Raw genomic sequence first — 20,421 nt, 5'->3', positions numbered from 1 at the left:
TAGGAGATATCCAGTCTGTTTTCCCTGCCGTTCCTGGCAGGAAATTTCCAACCCCTACTCTTCGAACCAAGGACACGGATAGATAAGAGAGAACTCTTCGCAGCAGGGAAGAGAGTCTCTACAGGTCATAAACTGTAGGATGGAGAAGGAGAGGGAAGGCATAGAAAAAATGAAAGGAACGTGAGGGTAGGGAGAGGTGAAGGGCTCTCAGGCCCGTTGAACCTCTAAGTCAACACTCCTGAGAAAATGGAGAGGGCGATCATGATACTAACTTCTAACTTCTTATGTTAGAATAATTACTGACAGAAAGTACTTTTTTCTCAGAATAACCTTTGAGACAAAGTCATTATATATTTTCTGGCTGCACCCCATCTGCTGAAAAGCAAACATGCCAGGTACATTATTTCCATCAGGAGGCTCGTAAGCTCCACTAACCCTATGATTCCATAGCGGTCAACTGTCAACACAACACATGATAAAATTCAGGTTTATGGAGCCCACAGAACTAAGGGCCTGGAACTGCCTCACACTTTAAACCAAAGCATGGTACATGATAGATGTATAAGTGACAAACAGAGAAATGTATCAGAAAATTGGACAACCACAGAGGAGAATTTTCATTCTTTTCCCAAAAGAGTTTCATGCCTTAATTTATTTTATTTTGTGCACTCAGGATACGTTAGGTCACAGAAGTGAGTAAATCATATTTAATTTATACCATATTTCGCTCATTAATTTTACTTGTAACACATTTCAGAATTGTTCCAGTATATTCAGCTAGTATTTTATGAAGTAGTATATTTTAATGTTATGAAGTTAAGTTCAGAAGCAGAGGAAATACATATTACACTGGAATTATTACTATTATACAGTGGGGGCGGGTTTCTTTTCCCCTCTCACAAGAAATTTAAAAGTAATACAAGCATGGAATTAGACACAGGTGATTACAGGCTGGAATAAAATTACAGGCTGGGTCCAGGAAAAATAAGAAAAGATCAGAGACATTAAGTAATGAGTTTGCCCTTTCAAAAATATTAAGTCAGTTACTGTTTTCAGTTTTTAGTTCTTATATTCCTTCCCTATTAAGGAACTGGAATGGAGCTTCACTTAGAACTCTGTGAAAAGTGAGGCATGTGGAGGATCCTGAAACATGTTTGAGTTGCAGAACCATTACATGTAAGAATATTCAAGAATAAAGAGCATCTGTTTTAAACACTCTTGACACTTTCACATTTCTGCCACTGCTGTTTAGAGAAACAATGCATTATGGAGAAATGTTTCATAAGCAGTTTGTAACAAGGTTAATTTGCACAACAATCTGTTTTGGTACAGAAAAATCTGGCAATCTGTTTATATTATTTTGTCTTACATTAAGGGATCCATTATTTCCCTCTCTAATTGCTCTGAAGTGGTAAATTATTTAATCAGCTAGGGAACTCTGAGAATTGACTTCTAGAATAAGGATATTATATCTGATGTGCACTACAAGAATGACTGTTATAAATGTTGTGCCCATATTAAGAATATTAAATTATCCATAATATAATGCAGGACTTACTGTGAAGGTTTCTTTTTCTGTAGGGTAAGGAGGGCACCCTGCTATGTTTTGGCTAAAAAATGAAATCTACTGTCACAGCTGAAGCAGCATTTGGGCAGAGTTCTACAACACATAGTGTGAGAACCTTTATGATAAGTCCAATGATCTGGTCTTCCTGTTTTAGATGCACCAAACTTTGTTCCTCCCACCATCACCTATATTGACTTCCAAGCTAGCATCACCCACCTGTAGAACATCACTAACATATAGACCTCTACTGCCTACCCCAGCAGCCAATGGAACAAGCAGACTACTCAGGCCATTCCCACCAATGGGGAGGCCATGACAGAAGCCCCTGAGTGACCAGCAAGAAGACAACAGGTCCTTCGCACAGCCACCAGCTGGATGCCATCAGGATGGGGAGCCAGGAAATATCTTGCTGACCATCTACAAGCATGGAGGCAGGATAAAGAGGCAGGAGAGCCTTCCACAAGGCCTTGTAAAGGCAAGGATGATCAGAGTGAAGGAGGCTGAGCCTCATGAGTGGAAGAGGCAGGCTCAAACCTTTGGAAGATCTTACTAACAAAGCATTTCTGAGAATATCCATGGAAGAAGCGTGGGTGGAAGGGAAAGGGCCTATGTTCCTGGCCTATGGTCAATCCTGTAGGTTGTTGGGGTGGGGCTGGGGGTTGGGTTGCTAGTTATAATTTTAGAATGTTTTAAATTTGTCTATGAATGTTTTGATTTATGATGTGAACTGCTCGAGCCCACTTGTATAGGGGCTTGTATCAATCAAATAATACATAAATCAAAGACCAGAAAGGGAGGAGGTCAGGACCCTCCATATTCTCTGCCATTCTCTAGGCATGTTGGGTAGTCAGAAGCAGAGCACTTGCTCAGTGCAGTAATACAGATGCCCTCAGTACATACTGGTGGGCTGTTTCCGTATCACTGTTTCTATATGTTCTATGTGCTGGATGAGCACGAAATACTAACTAATGCTCCCTATTCAGTGATGTACCAGATCTTGAGGGTTGTATTTGAGCTAATAGATTTCTTCTGTTCTTCAGAACATTCCTCAGCAGAAATGTTAAGAGTATTCCTGAGTAAATGGCTATATTTTAAGAGGAATGCAGACTCATAGGAAAACAAACAGCTGTATAGATACTATATGGGAGACTCCTAAGTGTGAATTCATGTACAACAAATGACATATGGAAATAGGTTCCCTTTTCATCCAACAGAATTCCAAGAGTACAAATAAGTCACACATGTATGATTTGTCACCCCTGTGACAAGCACTGCTATAGAACTGGCTTGGTTGAAACAGCTGAGCTATCAAGATTCACAACAAAAATGAGAGCTTGATGTTGTACATGGAAAAATCAGTTTACACAGCAGTGCTAATTTTACTTTCACATTCAAAATATTTAATTTGGACATTTTTTATCACCTAGGCTCCTTATATTATTTAAATTGCCTAACTACAACCTGATTTACATATAGGTGAAGTGATGTTGAGGCTGTAGAACAGGGGTAGTCAAACTGCGACCCTCCAGATGTCCATGGACTACAATTCCCAAGAGCCCCTGCCAGCGAATGCTGGCAGGGGCTTCTGGGAATTGTAGTCCATGGACATCTGGAGGGCCGCAGTTTGACTACCCCTGCTGTAGAATGTTGAAGTGGTAGAATGGACTGTACCACTTCAAATGGCAGATAGACAGTCATGGAGAATCATGGTCTGCTACATGCTCCCCTATGTGAAAAATCATTGCAAACAGCATAGTACAGAATAAAAGTGGGTTAAACCCTTCTCCCTTCTGTTTCTGTTTCCACAGGAGCTGTTGCTGTGAAGGAACATTCAGGGTATTTCTAAACGCTAGGTATGTGGCCTCCCAGCCCTCAAAGGCAGACAGTATATTCCTGCCCCTCCAGATGAAGTTGCCTACCTCCAGCAGCTAGCTCATGATTTCCGTCATGTTAACCCGTGAATGCAGGAATCCCAAAAAGTGGATTCACCACCCTGAAACATGTGATTCCCCAGCAAACAACCCACCTGCAAACAGCAGAAAGAAGGTTTGCAGGGGGGGAATGTGCTGTAGCCCATGTCCCGCCCTTGATCCTGCCCAGCAAAGGCAGCAGATCCCCCCTCCCACCATTGCAAACAGCATACTTCTCTTTTTAGGTGTTCTTACCTGAGTGCATCCTTCCTGTCCTCTTCAGTGTGCAGACCCCCATCCCTTCAGCTGCTCTCTTCCCCCCCCCCTGCTCCACCAGTCCATGGTTGCTCCGGATGCCTTCCCTCCCTCTCTGAGTACCTCGTATGCCAGGCGTTGCCTCCACACCTTCCACACAGCACCTGGCATATGACATGCTGGGGAGGGAGGGAGGACGGGAAGGTGCTTTTAAACTGCTTAGAGACACTTGAGGCCTGCTGGGTGACTGTGGACCATTCCCAGTTCTCTCAGAGCTCTCAGCTCCATTTCCCTCACAGGGTGACTGTTTTGGGGGAGAGGAAGGGAAGGTGATTTTAAACTGCTTAGAGACACCTGACGACTGCTGGGTGACTGTGGACCATTCCCAGTCTCTCATCTCCACCTCACACACAAGGTGTCTGTTATGGGGAGAGAAAGGGAAGGCAATTGGAAACTGAGATACCTGAGGCCTGCTGGGTCACTCTTAGGGTTGTCAGCTTCCCAGCGAGGCTCTCTACCCCAGGGGTAGTCAACCTGTGGTCCTCCAGATGTCCATGGACTACAATTACCACGAGCCCCTGCCAGCACAATTCTCTACCCCACCTCCCTCACGGGGAGTCTGCTATGGGGTGAGGAAGGGAAGGCAATTTGAGAGCCAGTTTGGTGTAGTGGTTAGGAGTGTGGACTTCTAATCTGGCTTGCCACTCCCCCATATGCAGCCAAGAGATCTACTAGTGACAGCTGGGTGACCTTGGGCTCAAACAGCACTGATAAAACTGTTCTGACCAAACAGTGATATCAGGGCTCTCTCAGCCTCACCCACCTCATAGGGTGTCTGTTGTGGGAAGGGGAAAGGGAAGGCGAATGTAAGCTGCTTTGAGCCTCCTTCGGGTAGAGAAAAGCGGCATATAAGAACCAACTCTTCTTCTTCTTCTTCAATTGGAAACTGCTTTGAGACATCTGAGGCCTTCTGCGTCACTGCGGCCCATTCCCAGTTCTCTCAGGCCTCTCTCAGCCCCACATCCCACACAGCTTGTCTATTGTGGGGCAAGGAAGGGAAAAAGTATTCATAAACTGCTTTGAGAGTCCTTTTGGTAGTAAACAACAGGATACAAAAATCCAGCTCTTCTTCTTCTAAGGAGCAACTGTGAAAAAAAGCATGTGGGCACATAACATCTTATCAAAAGTAAAAGAAAATGGAGACAGAAAGAGAAGGGTAGAACCTGTGTACTGTGACAAACCCATGTGGATTAGGGCAGGGGGACATTTTGGTGTCTGTGGCCTAATTCACACAAGAAGGGAAATGAGGTTGAACAGAACTGGGAGGAATTGGTTGCCATATAATCTCCCCCTAAGAAGAGTCTCCAGTCTGATTTTCCCTTCACATATTTGAAGACATAGCTCTTGAAAGCTCATCTCTAACCACTATGCCACAATGCCCACAATGCCCTCTCCCACACTCAACAAACATTCCAAACCACAGGTTCTTGACAACCATATCTCCACACCCACACCCTCATTTGTAACCACACCACCACAACCCCCCACACAACACACACATTCAACCTCATGCCCTTATAGACTGGACAACCCCTCCCCTTACTCTTCCCAATGCCAAGCTCTCTCTAATTTAATCACTCTCTTCCTTTCTAGCTCCCTCTCTCTTTGCTATTTCCCCCCTTCTCCCCCGCTGCTAGCACCCGTTGTATCAGCTACAATGGGCTTTAATTCTAGTAATTTTATAATGTATGTTTAATCCACAATGTGCTTTAGAACTGCTATTTTGGTTGCCATAGGAAGAAAACATTGCAAACAATTGCTATTCTGTTTTTAATGCACTTTGTCACATATAGCCCTATCAGAATACACACAATAAATGAATTAACCAACAGGCTAATTCTGCACATCCATATGCAAGCAACATGCATCACAAAAGACCCAAATGGAAGCCTTATTATCTTTGTGAGAATCCACTGCAAATTCCAGCCTATGATACCTCCAAGAAAAAGAAAACAAAATCTTAATGTCCCTTAGATTTTTATGCTTTATTAATTTATGCAATGTTCAGTTATTCTTCTTTTGGACCTTTGTTTAATTATTTTTAGAGCCTCTTGTGGCGCGGAGTGGTAAGGCAGCAGACATGCAGTCTGAAAGCTCTGCCCATGAGGCTGGGAGTTCAATCCCAGCAGCCGGCTCAAGGTTGACTCAGCCTTCCATCCTTCCGAGGTCAGTAAAATGAGTACCCAGCTTGCTGGGGGATAAACGGTAATGACTGGAGAAGGTACTGGCAAACTACCTGGTATTGAGTCTGCCATGAAAACGCTGGAGGGCATCAGCCCAAGGGGCAGACATGACCCAGTGCTTGCACAGGGGATACCTTTACCTTTACCTTAATTATTTTTATACAATGCCAGCATTAATGCAGTAATTATAAATGCAGGACGAGCACAGGTAGAAAGAGGGCTGCTGAAATCCTTTCCTGTTGTACCATTTTTTTTTTACTGCAAATCAGGGAATGTTCCACACAACCCCAACTGTTTTCTTCTACTTCCAATGCAACCTCAATAGGTGCCTTGTAGAAAAATAATTCAGAGTTAAAAAAAAACACTAAAACACTAAACATGGATCATGTTCTATTCTCAGGCTAAGTCTTGTTTTCCTATCATTAAACTATGGAGTTTTTTTCATATTCTGCAGATCTTTATTTATATCCTTGATTCTTGTAAACTTACCAGTAAGGTATTCAAGTACAGCTGCCATATACACTGGAGCACCGACTCCAATTCTGTATTTCGGATGACCTTTCTTAATATAACGTAACATTCGTCCTACTGGGAATATGACCCCAGCTTTTGCTGAGCGAGAAGTCTTGGTTGACTTCTTTTTTCCACCTCTGCTGGACATCCTTTGTGTAATAGGTCTGGCTCAGCACACTAGAAACAAAGAAAAGCTAAGGTTACAAATTAGCAAGTAAGTTGCTTTTCAAACAGCTAATGATATTCTCACAGCCTTTCAAAGAATCATTGACAAATAAGAAAAGCCAATTTGTGAAGGCACTGCAGTTCTTTTGTAGCAATCTGCAGAGGTGGTGCTATGCTGTGTCAGTAGTAACAACAACTGAAATACTAAAAGGTACCTATGAACAAGACGATGTGTATTCCATGGGCTAGATCTAGCCAGCTTTTTCATTCATTCTCAGCCACTTTATTACATGTTTCATCTCACATAGCTGTTATCCATACAAGTTCCCTGATCCCCAGCCAGGCTGTTAATCATAGGACATTTTTGAGGATATTAATTCATAAGGTTGCCATAGGTCAGAAGGAAGTTGATGACACTTAACACAAGTATACAAGGAACCTCCTGATTGACCTTGGACTAGTCACTCTCTTTCAACCAAGATGAAGCTGGAGCTGGAGCTTCTTGTAATGTCTTAACATAGTACAGTAGTCCCAGAGACGTTAAATAAATAAGTGCTGTGGCTATTCAGTGGAGAGCAAAAGGCACTCTGCAGATGGTCACAGACATTATGGTCTAGACATTATTAGAGGTTCACACATTACAGGACTAAGTCTGAGTCCTGAAACCAGACTCCACAGCTACATCCCAGGGAGTGTGACAACAAGTTAATACTGTTTGCTTCATTTATCTCTTTAGGAAAGGATGAGAATGTGTAATTAAGCAACCTACTGGGATCTGAAACTGTGGAATCTATATCCCCATCAATCACGCTGTTTTACTTCACTACGCTACAGGAGTTCCATAAACTTCAATATGACAATTTCCTTCCTACAAATATAATTGGACTCGACACCCATGACTGATGTCCAACAATTGCATGTTAATTTACTACTCTATACAGACTTGTCACTGATAGATCTGCCAAATGCCTGTCATGTTTCTTCTTGTGTTTTTGCAAGAGTATAGGTATTAAATTAAAATGTTCAAAAACTCCTTGGAGAGTGGTGGTTTACAAGCTCACAAACCATGGCTCTTCTGGGGGCTAGTGGTTTAGAAAACTAGTCCAAATTCCTAAACCTTTGATTTCCTGTAAAACAAGGCTGTAGTGGCTTTTTCCTTCACCCCTATGGAGAGAGACAGCTTTATAAACAACATTTTATAAGCCAAAGGAAAACCCAGTGGTGTGTATTAACCACAGGAAAATTTCCTTCTGACCCCAATCTGGCCTGGCACAACGGGGAGCCTTTTCACAGTGTCCCCCCCCCCTTCTCTTCTCAAAGCATTTTTCCTCCTCCTGGCTGATATTTAATCATCATACCTATTTTTAGAATTTTGTTTGCATGTTCTATCCATTAACCATTTTTCCAATTTCTCTTGCTTCTGCACTCTCTCTGTGTTACCAGAATCTATCAGTATTTGTGTCAGGTACCTCAGTTATCACAAAATGAAGTGAATGCAAGTTTGCCTAACACAAACTGACATTTTGGAACTTCAGCAATGTGTTTTATGATCTGTGCTGACATGACACAGAAATTCTAAAAGTAAAAGTTAAACTACTCTATACTTTCTGACAGTGTTTTCAACATTTTGAGGCCTGGGGCCCACTGAGCTGAAGCACGGGACAGGAACTCATATGACATCAGTTTTGTGACAGGATAAGTAGAATTATGGCCTCACTAGAGTCAGAGGGGAGGGGAGGGAGGGGAGGGCTGTCACTCAGTTGCAGAGCATGCAGAAGTTTAAATTTCATATTTATATATTTATTTGTATTTTACACTCTGCACCCTTCCCCACACTGAGGTGAATTTTCCATCCAAAATGAAGCTCACTGTCCCACCATGTCACTAGTAGATCGATCTCTTGATGATTCACTCAGACTTGGGAGCTTCTGGGAAGGTGTAGATCTGTCTTTTCTTAACAAACTCTTTGTCAGAATGGTACTGAGACACTTTGTCTTTCTTTGATCTTAGTTTTTGAAGTTCACCTGAACTAGTTCTTAGAAAGAGGACACTTTCAGCTTGTACCACCACTTTTTACCATCCTTCTACCTTGCACCCATGGTTCCTAGGTAATTCTCCTGTTTTTCCTTTGCAACCAGGCAGAGGTCTTCCTTCTCTTCCCTAGAAGGATTCCCCTTCCAATTTAGCTTAATTTGGGAGCAAACACCTCACTGCCAAAACTCTCTCTGTCAAATCACTGCCCTCACTGACCAGGCGCTGTGTGGAATAGCCCTGTCAGTCAAAAACTCCTTTGAGTTTCTCCTCCAAAGAACCTTAGTTGGCTGTTGGCTGGAGGGAAGCTAGTTCACGGAGTTTTGAACCAGTCCTCTCTGATCAGTCTCAGACTCAGCTGACTCCCTGAACTAACCTCCCTCAAGCCCAATGGTTCCCAACCCCCAGTCTTTGTTCGCCGGGTTTATTCATGCTTCCAGATGACATCTCCTCCCTCCTGTAGCCTTCCTGACTGGCCATTGCCCTATAATAAGGGAATGCAGATAAAGCCACTTTTTTCTCGCGGGAGATGATAAGTATGTTGGAGGAAGGGTTAGGGGGCCACTAGGATGCGAAGCTATGGTGCTGAAAGGTGACTGGTCGTTGTCGCCACATCACTGTGATTGTCAAGCCAAGAAGGGGGGGGGTAGCGGGTTGCCCTGACTTCCGCTCAACCACCTGACTTGTCAGGAAGGAAAAATCTGGGACAAGACTAGGGAATAAAGTGAGAGGTGACTCTTGTCAGAAAGACAAAAACCGTGCGGTAAGTGGGCGCAGCTCTATAACCAGGAGGCAGTAAGCCTTAGCGCCTGTATGTGAAAATGGTCTCAGAATCCCATTTTCTAGGTGCTGTCCATCAGACAAGGATTTTATAAAGAACAGCAGCGCCGACCCCCCAAAAAGCAGCTCTAAAAGGACACATAATTCACCTGAAGGGTTAATATCAGTGTTCTAAGTTTTCTGTCTTTAACACTGGGATATTTAATATATTTCAAATATTTTATATATAATATTTTAATATGTATATTTTTTATTTAATACCGGAATTTAATATTTACTCTTTCACAAAATAGCATGTTCTGGACTCAAACTCAGACATGACACAGCTTATATCAAGTAAACAACAGACACAAGGTACATTTTTATACAATTCACTGAAGCATGAGGTACTTTATTCTGCTGCGGTGAAAAAGGTCATGTTATAATATTGCTATTAGATAGGGAAAGTTTATGTTCAGGGCCATTTCATATTTATGTAAAAATATATTTACTTTCTTTATATCACATCTTTAGATGTAACTGTGTTAAAATATACTATTTACAATGACCACTATAAAGATGTTGAACACAAGTGAAAACAAAATACTCTGTTTAGGAAGTAAGGAAATAGCTGCAGTTCCTATTTAAAGTAAACGATGACATGTTTGTGGCTGCCTCTGTATGCAGTTCTTGACACTCTGTCTTAATGGAGACATTTTACATATCAGCACAATAGCTTTAATAAGAAACTAGAATGAAAGCCCATTTTATGGAGGGATAAAATGGGTGCTAGGCAACTGTGGCCGGGGAAGCCTTCGCAGGGTGAAGGCTTCCCGGGCCGTGGCTGGGCACAGGCAGCGGTGGGCGAGGTGGGGCGTTTCGGGTGTGGGGTGAGGACAGGCCCACCCCCACCCCGCAGCGCCCCGGGGGATTGTCCTGGCCGCAGAAGCTGGAGAGCCCCCCCCTAATTGGGCCCTCCGAGTTTTTATCCCAGACAGGGCCCGCCCTAACTCCTCCCAGACAGCCCTTACTTTTATGTAATCCGCTCTGCAGGAGCGGTTAAAGATTGTGGTTCAAAAAATGAGATAGTGGAACAGTCAGGAGATGCACAGTCAATCACAAACTCATCCATTCTTAAGACACCCAAATCACCATCCAAGGGCCACTGTGAACTATATGCTGGGAATTCTGGGTCTGGAGATCACAGTAATTTTTAAACTCTATTCTCAGGTACATTATTTCCCACAGGAACAGAGTTCTTTAAAAAATCACTGGGTGCTCCAGGCAGAAATTTCCTCCACATATCTGGTGTGGGCCTCTCTTTCTATTTCCCTCCCATATTATTTCTGTTAGAGTAGGATCTTGTATAGAGTTACTGCAGAGTAAGCCTACTGGAATGACTTTGTATAGGAAAACACTGTTAATGAGTTATCTTGTAGATTTTCTGAACAGATTAACATGGTAACCATTTAAAACAGCTACATTATAGCTACATTATTTTAAACATTGTTCTATTCTTTCCTTTTCAGGATGTGTCAGAATTATAACTTGCAGCATATTAAAAAAAAGAAAAGAAAGAAAAGATAATCAGGAACTGGTTCTTTTTAAAATCAAAAAAGGCAATAGCTTTTCAGTAGAAAGGCTGGGATGATTAAATTAAAAATATACATAATCAACCTCACGGGTATTGTAAGAATCAAATGCAGAAGAGGAGAACAATGTAAACAACTTTGAGTCCCAGTGGGGAGAAAGTTGGGGTATAAATGAAGTAAATAAATATCATGAAACCATGAAACTGTTTTATATTGAATCAGCTCTTTGGTCCATCAAAGTCAATATGGTCTACTCAGACTGGCAATGGCTCTCCTTAGGCAGAGGTCTTACACAACACTGAATGTCAAACATTTTTTGAGGTACAGAGAATTGAACCTGGGACATTCTTCATGCCAAGTAGATACTCTACCACAGAGCCACAACCCCCCCACCCCAAAATCTGAAAAGCTTGATTAGATTTAGATGAAACTGTAGTGAGAACTGGTGGGAGGAACATTAAAAGTTTGCGATATCCAAATGATACCACTTTACTGGCAGAAAATAGTGAAGAAGGTTAAAGGACAAAGTGCCAAAGCAGGATTACTGCTGAACATGAAGAAAACACAAATAATGACTACAGCTTTAAGGTTGATGATGAACAGATCGAGGGCAGTAAGAGACCAAGCTACCCTATACAATTATGCTGGGCAAGAGTTAGCAGATGCAATTTCCACTGAGAAGTAATCATGCTTCACCGCTTTCACCACCGTTTCATACGCCCTCATAAGTGTGCAATGAGATGCTCTTTCCGCCTCATCACAATTCTTCCTCCAGACTCATTCTAACCGTCTTCTTCCTTCTTCCTCTCCTGAAGCTGTGCGAAGAACCAAGGAGCCTGTTTGAGGTGAGGGCAGAGAGGGAGCTCAGGAGCAATCTCGTCAATGGCGGCCAACAGGTGAGACTGCCAGTCCTCCACCAAGGCCTCCAATGAGATGCTGGGGGGGGGGCATCAGGTCCCACAGAGCATTCAGGAATCCCTCAGATTCCATCCGTGGATCCACAGGAGCCTAACAACTACCGCCCCATCTTGCACCTAGCGTTTCTGGGGAAGTTGGTTGAAAAGGCAGCTGTGGACCAAATATCAGCATTCCTGGAGGAAACTTCAGTCCTTGACCCATTTCAGTTGGGTTGGCCTGGCCATGAGGTAGAGACAGTACTAGTCACCTTGATGGATGACCTCCGTTGCCAACTAAACCGAGGCGGGTCAGCGTTGCTTATACTATTAAATCTTTCAGCAGCGTTTAACACTGTAGATCAGTGGTCCCCAACCCCCGGTCCGGGGACCGGTACCGGTCCGTGGATCAGTCGTTACCGGGCCATGGATCCTCCTTGTCCTCCTCCCTGGCTCCTGCCTCAGGGGCTGCCCTGCCACTCTGCCGCCGGCTCACCTTTGGTGCTCTCCAGCGGCTGCCATGGCTGGGGCTCCCCTTTGGTGTGGCACTGCATAGCTGCTGCTGGCCCCAGCGGGCGGCGGGAAAGCAAGTGGAGCAAGGGTTCAGGCAGTGGTGACGACATCCCTCAGCAAAAGACTACCCCCCCCCACCGGGCCTCAGTACAATTGTCAAGCGTTGACTGGTCCCTGGTGATAAAAAGGTTGGGGACCACTGCTGTAGATCATGAGGGCTCACTGCCTTGCTGATGCCAGGATACGGGGAACAGCCCTCAAATGGTTGATCTCCTTCCTCTGCAGTCGCAGACATAGGGTAGCAATAGGAGAGAGAGTATCTAATCACCACTAGCTCACATGTGGAGTCCACAAGGAGCAGTCCTCTCTCCTATCCTATTTAATATCTTCATGAGCCCTCTTGCTTGGCTATTGCAGAGGTTTGGGTTACCATCAATATGCAGATGACACCCAGCTGTTCCTCCTGATGGATGACCACCCTGACTCTTCCCCAGAAGCATTAGCCTGCTACCTGGAAACAGTGACGAAATGGCTCAAGCAGAGTCATCTGAAGTTCAACCCTGCAAAGACGGAGGTCCTTTGGCTGGGTAGGAAGGGACAATGTGAGGAAGCGTGTCTTCCCATCCTGGATGGTGTGCAGCTCCTAGTGACTCACTCCGCCAGGAACCTGATCATGATCCTGGATGTTTCCCTTACAATGGAAACTCAGGTCACAAAGGTAGTGTGGCTTGCATTTAACTACCTCCACCAAGCCAAGCTACTAGCGCCCTACTTGGCCCCAGAACACCTAGCCACAGTGATCCATACAACGGTTACTTCTAGGCTAGACTTCTGCAACTCACTCTGCATAGGCCTACCCTTAACCTTGATCTAGAAACTGCAAATGGTACAGAATGCTGTGGCCAGGATTCTCACTAATACATCATGGAGATCCCACATCCAGCCTGTACTCCAACAACTCAGCTCAGATCAGGCTTAAGGTTTTGTACTTACCTTCAAAGCCATATGTGGTCTGAGCCCAGTGTACCTGAGAGACCATCTCTCTGCCTACACTTATCTGCCTACACTACGCTCTGCCACCACAAACCGGCTAGTGATCCTTTGCCCCAAAGAAGCACATAGGTCTTGAACAAGGGCCAGAGCCTTCTCTGTCCTGGCCCCCACCTGGTGGAACGAGCTCCCTGAAGAGATCAGTGCCACACCCGAACTCCCACAATTTTGCAGGCCTGCAAAAAGGAGCTCCTCCACCAGGCATTTGCTTGAGGCCAACCGATCCAACATCTGCTGGTCCCCCCCGCCCGTGACACCCCACTACATGACTAAATATGGCCTACCTAAGGGTTCCGTTAAAGTCTCTATCTTTGTTGAACAATGTTCTGTTGAAATATCCTAGTTGATATGTTATATGTTATAACGGTTTTATTTTTTATGATGATGATGATGTGTAAACTTCCCAGAAAAATATGGAAGGGTGGTATAAAAAGCCAAATAAATAAATAAATCTCCATGGATGGACTAAAATATGTCCGTCACCCGAACAGGCAGGGGGTGGTATCCTTAGCTGAGCCTTCAGGGCATGGTAGTCTGACCATGGAACAATGTTATTTGCCAGCAGATCTAACTCTACACCTGCACCAAAGATCAGATCTCTCTCTCTCTCTCACTCTCTCTCTCTCTCTTTATATATATATATATATATATATATATATATATATATATATATATATATATATATATATATATATATATATATATATATATTTCAGCATCTTTGAGTGGCACTAAATTGGTCATTAGAGTACAACTAATATTAATAAATTTTCATATCAGCTTCTATGGCTTACGTTTCCAAATTATTTCATCCACACTAAGAACAAGAATAATACCTTATGTACAGAGTGTGGTAAAGAGAACAAGTTCCTTGAACACATTAGTCAGGAAATGCAAAATTACTGATTATTGGAAAGATATTAGCACATCCATTGGATATAGTTTACAATATTGTTTTGACTTTTTTCAACAGCCAATTAAGTGTTTAGAGTCTATACTGGCAATAGAGCACAGTATTATGCACATAACATCAAACACTAAAAGAAAGGGACATCTATTCTTGATTCTTGGCCCTGCAGCAGTAACTGATACTGGTGGTTTAAAAATGACGAGTAAGAAATGAAGAGAAAAATGAGTTTTTCAGTGGTCTGTGGCACATCATGCGAAAAGACATGTGGGCAATCCCTAGAAAGGAGCACACTAGAGGGGAACAAAAAGGTAAGCAGAATCTAGCTGGAATACTTTGATTCAGATGCAGATCTGTATGTGGTATTCTAGTCTTCTGACTTCTACTGCATGGTTAGGATCTAGCTGCTCAGGACTTATTGTACAAAACCTTCAAGAATTTTCATCATCATTCCATTAGTTTTATTTCCTAGACATCTAAACTGTCCATCCCAAGGGCATAGAAAGGATAACATTTTGCAATTTTTCTCTATATTTGATCACCCAAACCACTTCCAGAAAGACAAGATGTGTGATGTTTGCTGTGCTTATGTCAGTGGGTGGGCTGGGGCACATATTTCAGTGGCCAGACTAATATCAGAATAACATGTGATAAAATCAAGTTAATGCTTGGTAAGAGGGTCAAAGCTAATAACGGGGTATTAATTGACAATTAAATGCTGAGCTCGTTTCAGCAGAGCAATCAGCATTCACGCTAATCGGGTATGAGCCAGTGGCTTGTCACTTACAGGGCAAGTAAATGTATGCCTGATAATAAACAGATGGCAGATTTCTCTAGCTACATGTAATGCCATCAATGGGATACTGATCTCCTGACTGGACAAATGCCAAGATGAACTCAAGACATTTGTTAGTTTTTAAATCACCTTCTCTTTCTTCCCATAGGATCTGGGAGTTCAGCTAGAATAATCAGATCTTACTGTTTTAGTTTTGCAAATAAATGTGTATTCTATTACCTCCCCAGACCCACAGGAAGTCAGGAGTGGCACTGCATGAAATTATCCCATTTCATCTTAGCAGAAACTATGAAACTATATCACCAGATATTAAAAATTACTGGTAGAACATCAAGATCCATTAAAATAAGGAATGCCATCAGATATCCCACATTTAAAAATGAGTTAAAAATTAAAGATATTGTTCAAATTCCAATTCTTTATATATTGATGTTCAAATTTTATCCTCATCATGCTTTAAAAGAGTACTACATTTACCATATAATTATGTACAGTTTTAAATAGCTTCTCAGTCTAAATTTCTCCTGATTTTGTAACAAACTTCCCATTTCTTCTCAAACTTCGAAAGTGATCTGTTTTTCAAATATTATGTTAATTTTGCTATTACTACATATTCAGCCAGTAAGATGGCAGTTCTGAGTAGTGTGTAAGCCTCTCTTTCTCCTTCTAGAAGAAGGCCCAGCTACCTAATGAAATTCCACAGCTGAATCTCCCAAACTGTTTAAAAAAATAAATCAGAGTGCAGTGGCACCTTCAAGATCAACAAAGATTTATTCAAGGCGTGAGCTTTCGAGTGCAAGCACTCTTCCTCACGCCTTGAATAAATCTTTGTTGGTCTTAAAGGTGCCACTGCACACTGATTTAGTTTTCTTGTACTGCTTCAGACCAACATGACTACCCATTTGAATCTCTGTTTTAAAAACTGTTTAGGGAAAGGGGGGATATGAATTAGGGTATGCTATGGAAGAGGAATTAATTTCCCCCAAAGTCGAAACGCAGAAGAAAGCACAGCTTCCAGGTGACCGGGGCGCAACCAGAAGCGGCGCCGGGGTCGCCACATGCATAATCGGTTACTCTGGGTTATGCCGCCGTTGTGTCCCATCCCATGCATAAGCCGTTTGCTTTGCTTCTTCCCCCTCCGTGTTTTCCATGTGACCCGAAATCGCTGTTTCGGCGGCCGTGCATAATGGGCCTATGTGAAAAGAGCAGGGAAACAGTGGGTAACTTTTTCCCACCCTCCCTCTACTTTTGAGCAGGGAATGCTGTGTAGGAAGTGAAAAAATCCTTCCCCCCCCCATCAGTGTACCCCTATTCATGCCAGCCTTCTGCATGGCTGTTTTTCAGAGCCAGAAGACATTTGGAGATTCAGTCATGGAATTCAGTATCATGTGTGGTTCTAGAAGCAACACAGGGAACAATTCTTCCAGCATTTGTAATGGGACCTGAAAGAGAGAAATCACCGTTCCGTAATATAGCCTCATTTAGCACAAAGCCATGGTCCAGAAGGTTGCAAAACTAACACAGAGCTAGTGACTGATGCCTATCCTTCCCTTTCTTTTCAGAGCAGAGAGAGTAGTGTGATGCTCTGAGGAAACCTGCAGTAGCAGATCAGAAAATTGATTGTTTGATTCAGTAGAAGGCAGCTTCATGTGTTCGTTAAAAGGATTCCTATATAAAATTATGCTACACCTGTCATCTAGTTTCTACCACAAACTCACAGACCATTTAAAATGCAATCAGAACTAATTATGTAAACTGAATACATTTTCCTTAATCTCCTCAACCAATCTGAGATTTCTGAAGTATTGGGGTTATAGTTTAGAAGGATCTTTATTTTAAAAATTTATTCCTATCATAGAAATAACCAATGCAAGCACCTGTAATTTACTACTTAAAAATAATGTGCCCTTTATTTCCTTTATTCCAGCGGTCCGCAACCTTTCGGCTGCCGCGGACCGCTGCTTTGGAGTGGGGCGAGAGGGCGGCCCGGGGTCCCGCGCATGCACGGCGGCCCCAGCGCAAACGCATTTGCGCCACCGCCATGCCGGCGGCTGCAGCTCCCCCTCCCGGCCCCTCCGGGCCGCCAGCAAAAAGGCTGCCAAAGCGGCCGATTAGCTTGCGGCTCAGCAAGCTTCTCTTCCCCCCCTCCCGAAACAAGAAGCTTGCCGGGCCGCGAGCTAATCGGCCGCTTTGGCGGCCGATTTGCTCGCGGCCTGGCGAGCTTCTTGCTTCGGGGGGTGAGAGAAGAAGGAGCCGTGGCCCGGCGCCAAGGCCTTTACGGGCTGGCACCGGGCCGCGGCCCGCAGGTTGGGGACCACTGCTTTATTCAATACTCTTACAGCACTGGAAGCATTCCAAAACTGTGCATCATATTCCTATGACTCCATACATTTTTGATATATTTTCTAATTGATACAGCAGACATGAATTTGTGCTAAAGTTAGGAACCCCTGAGCTGAATTTTCCTAAGTCACTGGTTCAAATTCTGTTCTCAATTATACTAGCATAAATCTAGGGCTACATGTGTATCAAGCTAAAATGTTTTTAAAGGTTAAGTACATGGAAACAGTGCACAACTTATTCCCTCCCTTTCTTCCCTCCCCCCCCCCCTCGCAGGCTACCTTAAACTAAAACAAAATAACCTCAGATCTTAAGTTAATGAGGTATATTTGACATATGCTCCAAATTATTTTTTGTGATTGCATTAATTAATATATCTTTTAAAAGTAATTACATTCAATCCAATCAATGTTTAGATATGAAATTAAAATGTAGCTGTTTTGTTTATACTTGAATGCAGCATCTCATTCACACAAACATGACTCCAGGTCTTACTTCACTAATTACAGGCTTACTTGCTTTTCCAATTGGTTCTTCTCCATCCCTTATGGACACAAGAGGGAGGGGCATAAATTTAGCAATCTCTGCTCACCTGTTGCTAAGTGACAGCCCTATAATGATCATAGGCAGAAATATTAACTCTTTGGGCAGATGGATGGAATCAGGATAAACTGGTATAACTTCAATATACTTTGAAACCCAAAGCTCTACAACTGCACAAATGGGTTTGTTTCTGATTTGTGCTACAGTCACAATTTGTCTTTGACAGTTACAGACACACACATACACAAAAAAGGGGGGGGAGTTTCTTCCATCAAAGTTTAAGGAAACAAGGAAACAAACGTCCGGCAAAGTGTGCAAAACGGTACACTACTGTCCATTCAAGACAAGACACAAGCAACAGTCCGGCAACTCAAGTAGTCCACTTAAAAGCAATGGGACACCTGAGCATAAATGAAGTGAACAATGGCTTGTATCTCGCACAGCAAAAGGGCATTGGATGTCTTTGCTTTATTATATCATGCGTTGCGCACCCACTCCTTTTCAGGACTTCCCCCTAATTCCCTGCAGCCCTCTGCAAGAACACCCCGCCCTCCTTCAGCACACACTGCAGGAGGCAGTCAAAAGCAGCCGACACAACCACCACAAGCCCCAGAAGCTTTCTAAACGTCCCCGCGGGGTGCCCTATCTTGATATTTTTCTAAGCCGCCTTCATCTCTGAGTTAGGGTTTGAACACGCTCCTGGAAGTTGAAGCCCTTTCCCGAAGCGCACCCGAGCGGCTTTGGGCCACGGTTATCCTTGCCATGCGAAAGTGAAACGTACCAAATTCGTCCTCCGGTGCTGCCCACAGTCTTTTGGCAGTCTCTGTGCATTATCTTCTGGTGCCCAATGACCCGAAGTGGCGAGGGAGGGAGGCAGGGAAGCGGGGGCGAGAGCAAAAAGCAGCCCTGCCGCGTACCATCCTGGTGCAACGCGCACGGATTCCTAGGACTCCCTGGCCACTTTCCGAAGCCACTGCTAGAGCTCGTGGTCGAGGTGCAGTCGAAATCGACAGACAACTGACACCCGGGGAAGGGGGCGGCGGCTTTCTTTCCAGGTTGCCTTAAGGACACAGGACAGCGCCTCAGCGCGCCACAAACCCTCTCGGTTCAGTCAAGCACACTCGCTCGGCCTCCTTTTTGCCCCACCTCTTCCCCCCCCCCGCCCCCGCCCGGCAAGCCCCAGATAACCCGAGGAGTCGCCTTGGAGTCCCTTTCTTTCGGAAGCTGAACCGGACTGCTCGAAAGCCGGCCACTAAAATGAGGGGCTCCCGCTGCAGCCGCCCACAGGCCACTTCAGGGCTTGCCCGGCCGGACCCGAGAGAACGCGAGAGGCAATCCAGCAGTCCCTCCCCTCCGCCTTCGCAACATGACAAGGCATCGCGGAAAGCAGCATCGCAGCGCCCGGCCACATCTCGCGCCGTGCCAAGTCCCGGGGAAGGACCGGGGTGCCAGTCACTTACACGGTCGTTTTCAGCGGCGGCGACGGCAGCAATATGTCTCCTTGTGTCTCTCACTCCCCTCTCTGCTCAGCCGCGGTGTGAACTGGAACAAGTAAACCGTGTGTGTGTGGAGTCCCACAATGCACAGCGAAGCCCTCGTCACATCCCCTCCTTCCCGGTGCCCGGGCCTGTGCAGAGTGTCACGCCCTCGCCGCTGAGCGGAGCCGTCGAGCGCCGTCGCCCGCGCGGCTTCAGGAGACCGTCCCCCGTCTCTTCCCCACCGAGGCCGCCCGCCCATGACGAGGCTTTTCTCGCGGCTTCATGTCTCTCCCGCCTCCTCCTGCTGCCCACGGGCAGAGCGCAGCCAGCCTTCCCTTGCGGCGTCTCTGCTCGAGCTGCGGCAGCGAACAAGGCGGCTGAGGCAGCGTCCCTCTGCCGTAGCTCCGCCGCTGGCTCCTGCGGTCCGGCGACGGATGGTGCTGGGATGCGAGGTGGTGATGAGCGCCTGGGCGGAATGGGTCCTCTGGCATGTTGACTCCCAGGACGGCCAGTCCGGCGCCTCCAGGGCGGGAAGGCATTGCCTACGGGAGCGCAGAACTGTGCGTGCGCTGTACCAAGACCCCCACCCTGCCCTTCCAAAATAAAACCGGAGCCCAGTGCATCTAGAGACGAACCGTTCTAGCTAGAGTCAGGTGGGTAGTTGGTCTGAAGCAGCAGAACAAAGTTTGAGGCCAGGGTCAGCTTAAGACCAACAAAAGTTCTATTCAAGGTAGAAGCATATTGCTTCAGAAATGTCTTAAGAAAGCTTATGCCTTGAATAAAACGTTTGGTGCCACTGGACTCAAACTTTTAGCTATTCTAGTTATTCCAGCTTTCCCTAGTCAGAGACCTCAAATGCATTAAAC

At 44.7% G+C, this 20,421-nt stretch overlaps 1 protein-coding gene across 11 annotated transcripts in view; it reads right to left on the bottom strand.

The window, feature by feature from the left end:
- MACROH2A1 (macroH2A.1 histone) overlaps positions 1-19,731 on the bottom strand; it is a 69,473-nt gene extending 49,742 nt beyond the window's left edge. For 4 of the 11 annotated variants that reach the window (XM_077326785.1, XM_077326787.1, XM_077326786.1 and 1 more), the window contains exons 1-2: positions 19,538-19,706; positions 6,465-6,665 (exon numbers count right to left, since the gene is read on the bottom strand). In XM_077326785.1, coding sequence (XP_077182900.1) covers positions 6,465-6,636 — 172 coding nt within the window. In that variant the 5' untranslated portion in view covers positions 6,637-6,665; positions 19,538-19,706. Of the gene's footprint in view, positions 1-6,464; positions 6,666-19,537 lie in introns of all 11 variants that reach the window. The other 7 variants (XR_013229249.1, XR_013229248.1, XR_013229243.1 and 4 more) reach the window with 5 other exon arrangements.
- Positions 19,732-20,421: the final 690 nt, after the last annotated feature.

The sequence above is a fragment of the Paroedura picta genome, chromosome 3 (assembly GCF_049243985.1).
Source record: "Paroedura picta isolate Pp20150507F chromosome 3, Ppicta_v3.0, whole genome shotgun sequence".
Classification (NCBI taxonomy): Eukaryota; Metazoa; Chordata; class Lepidosauria; order Squamata; family Gekkonidae; genus Paroedura; species Paroedura picta.
Note: the sequence above shows the minus strand (reverse complement) of the source record. Positions and strands in the feature narration are given on the sequence as shown.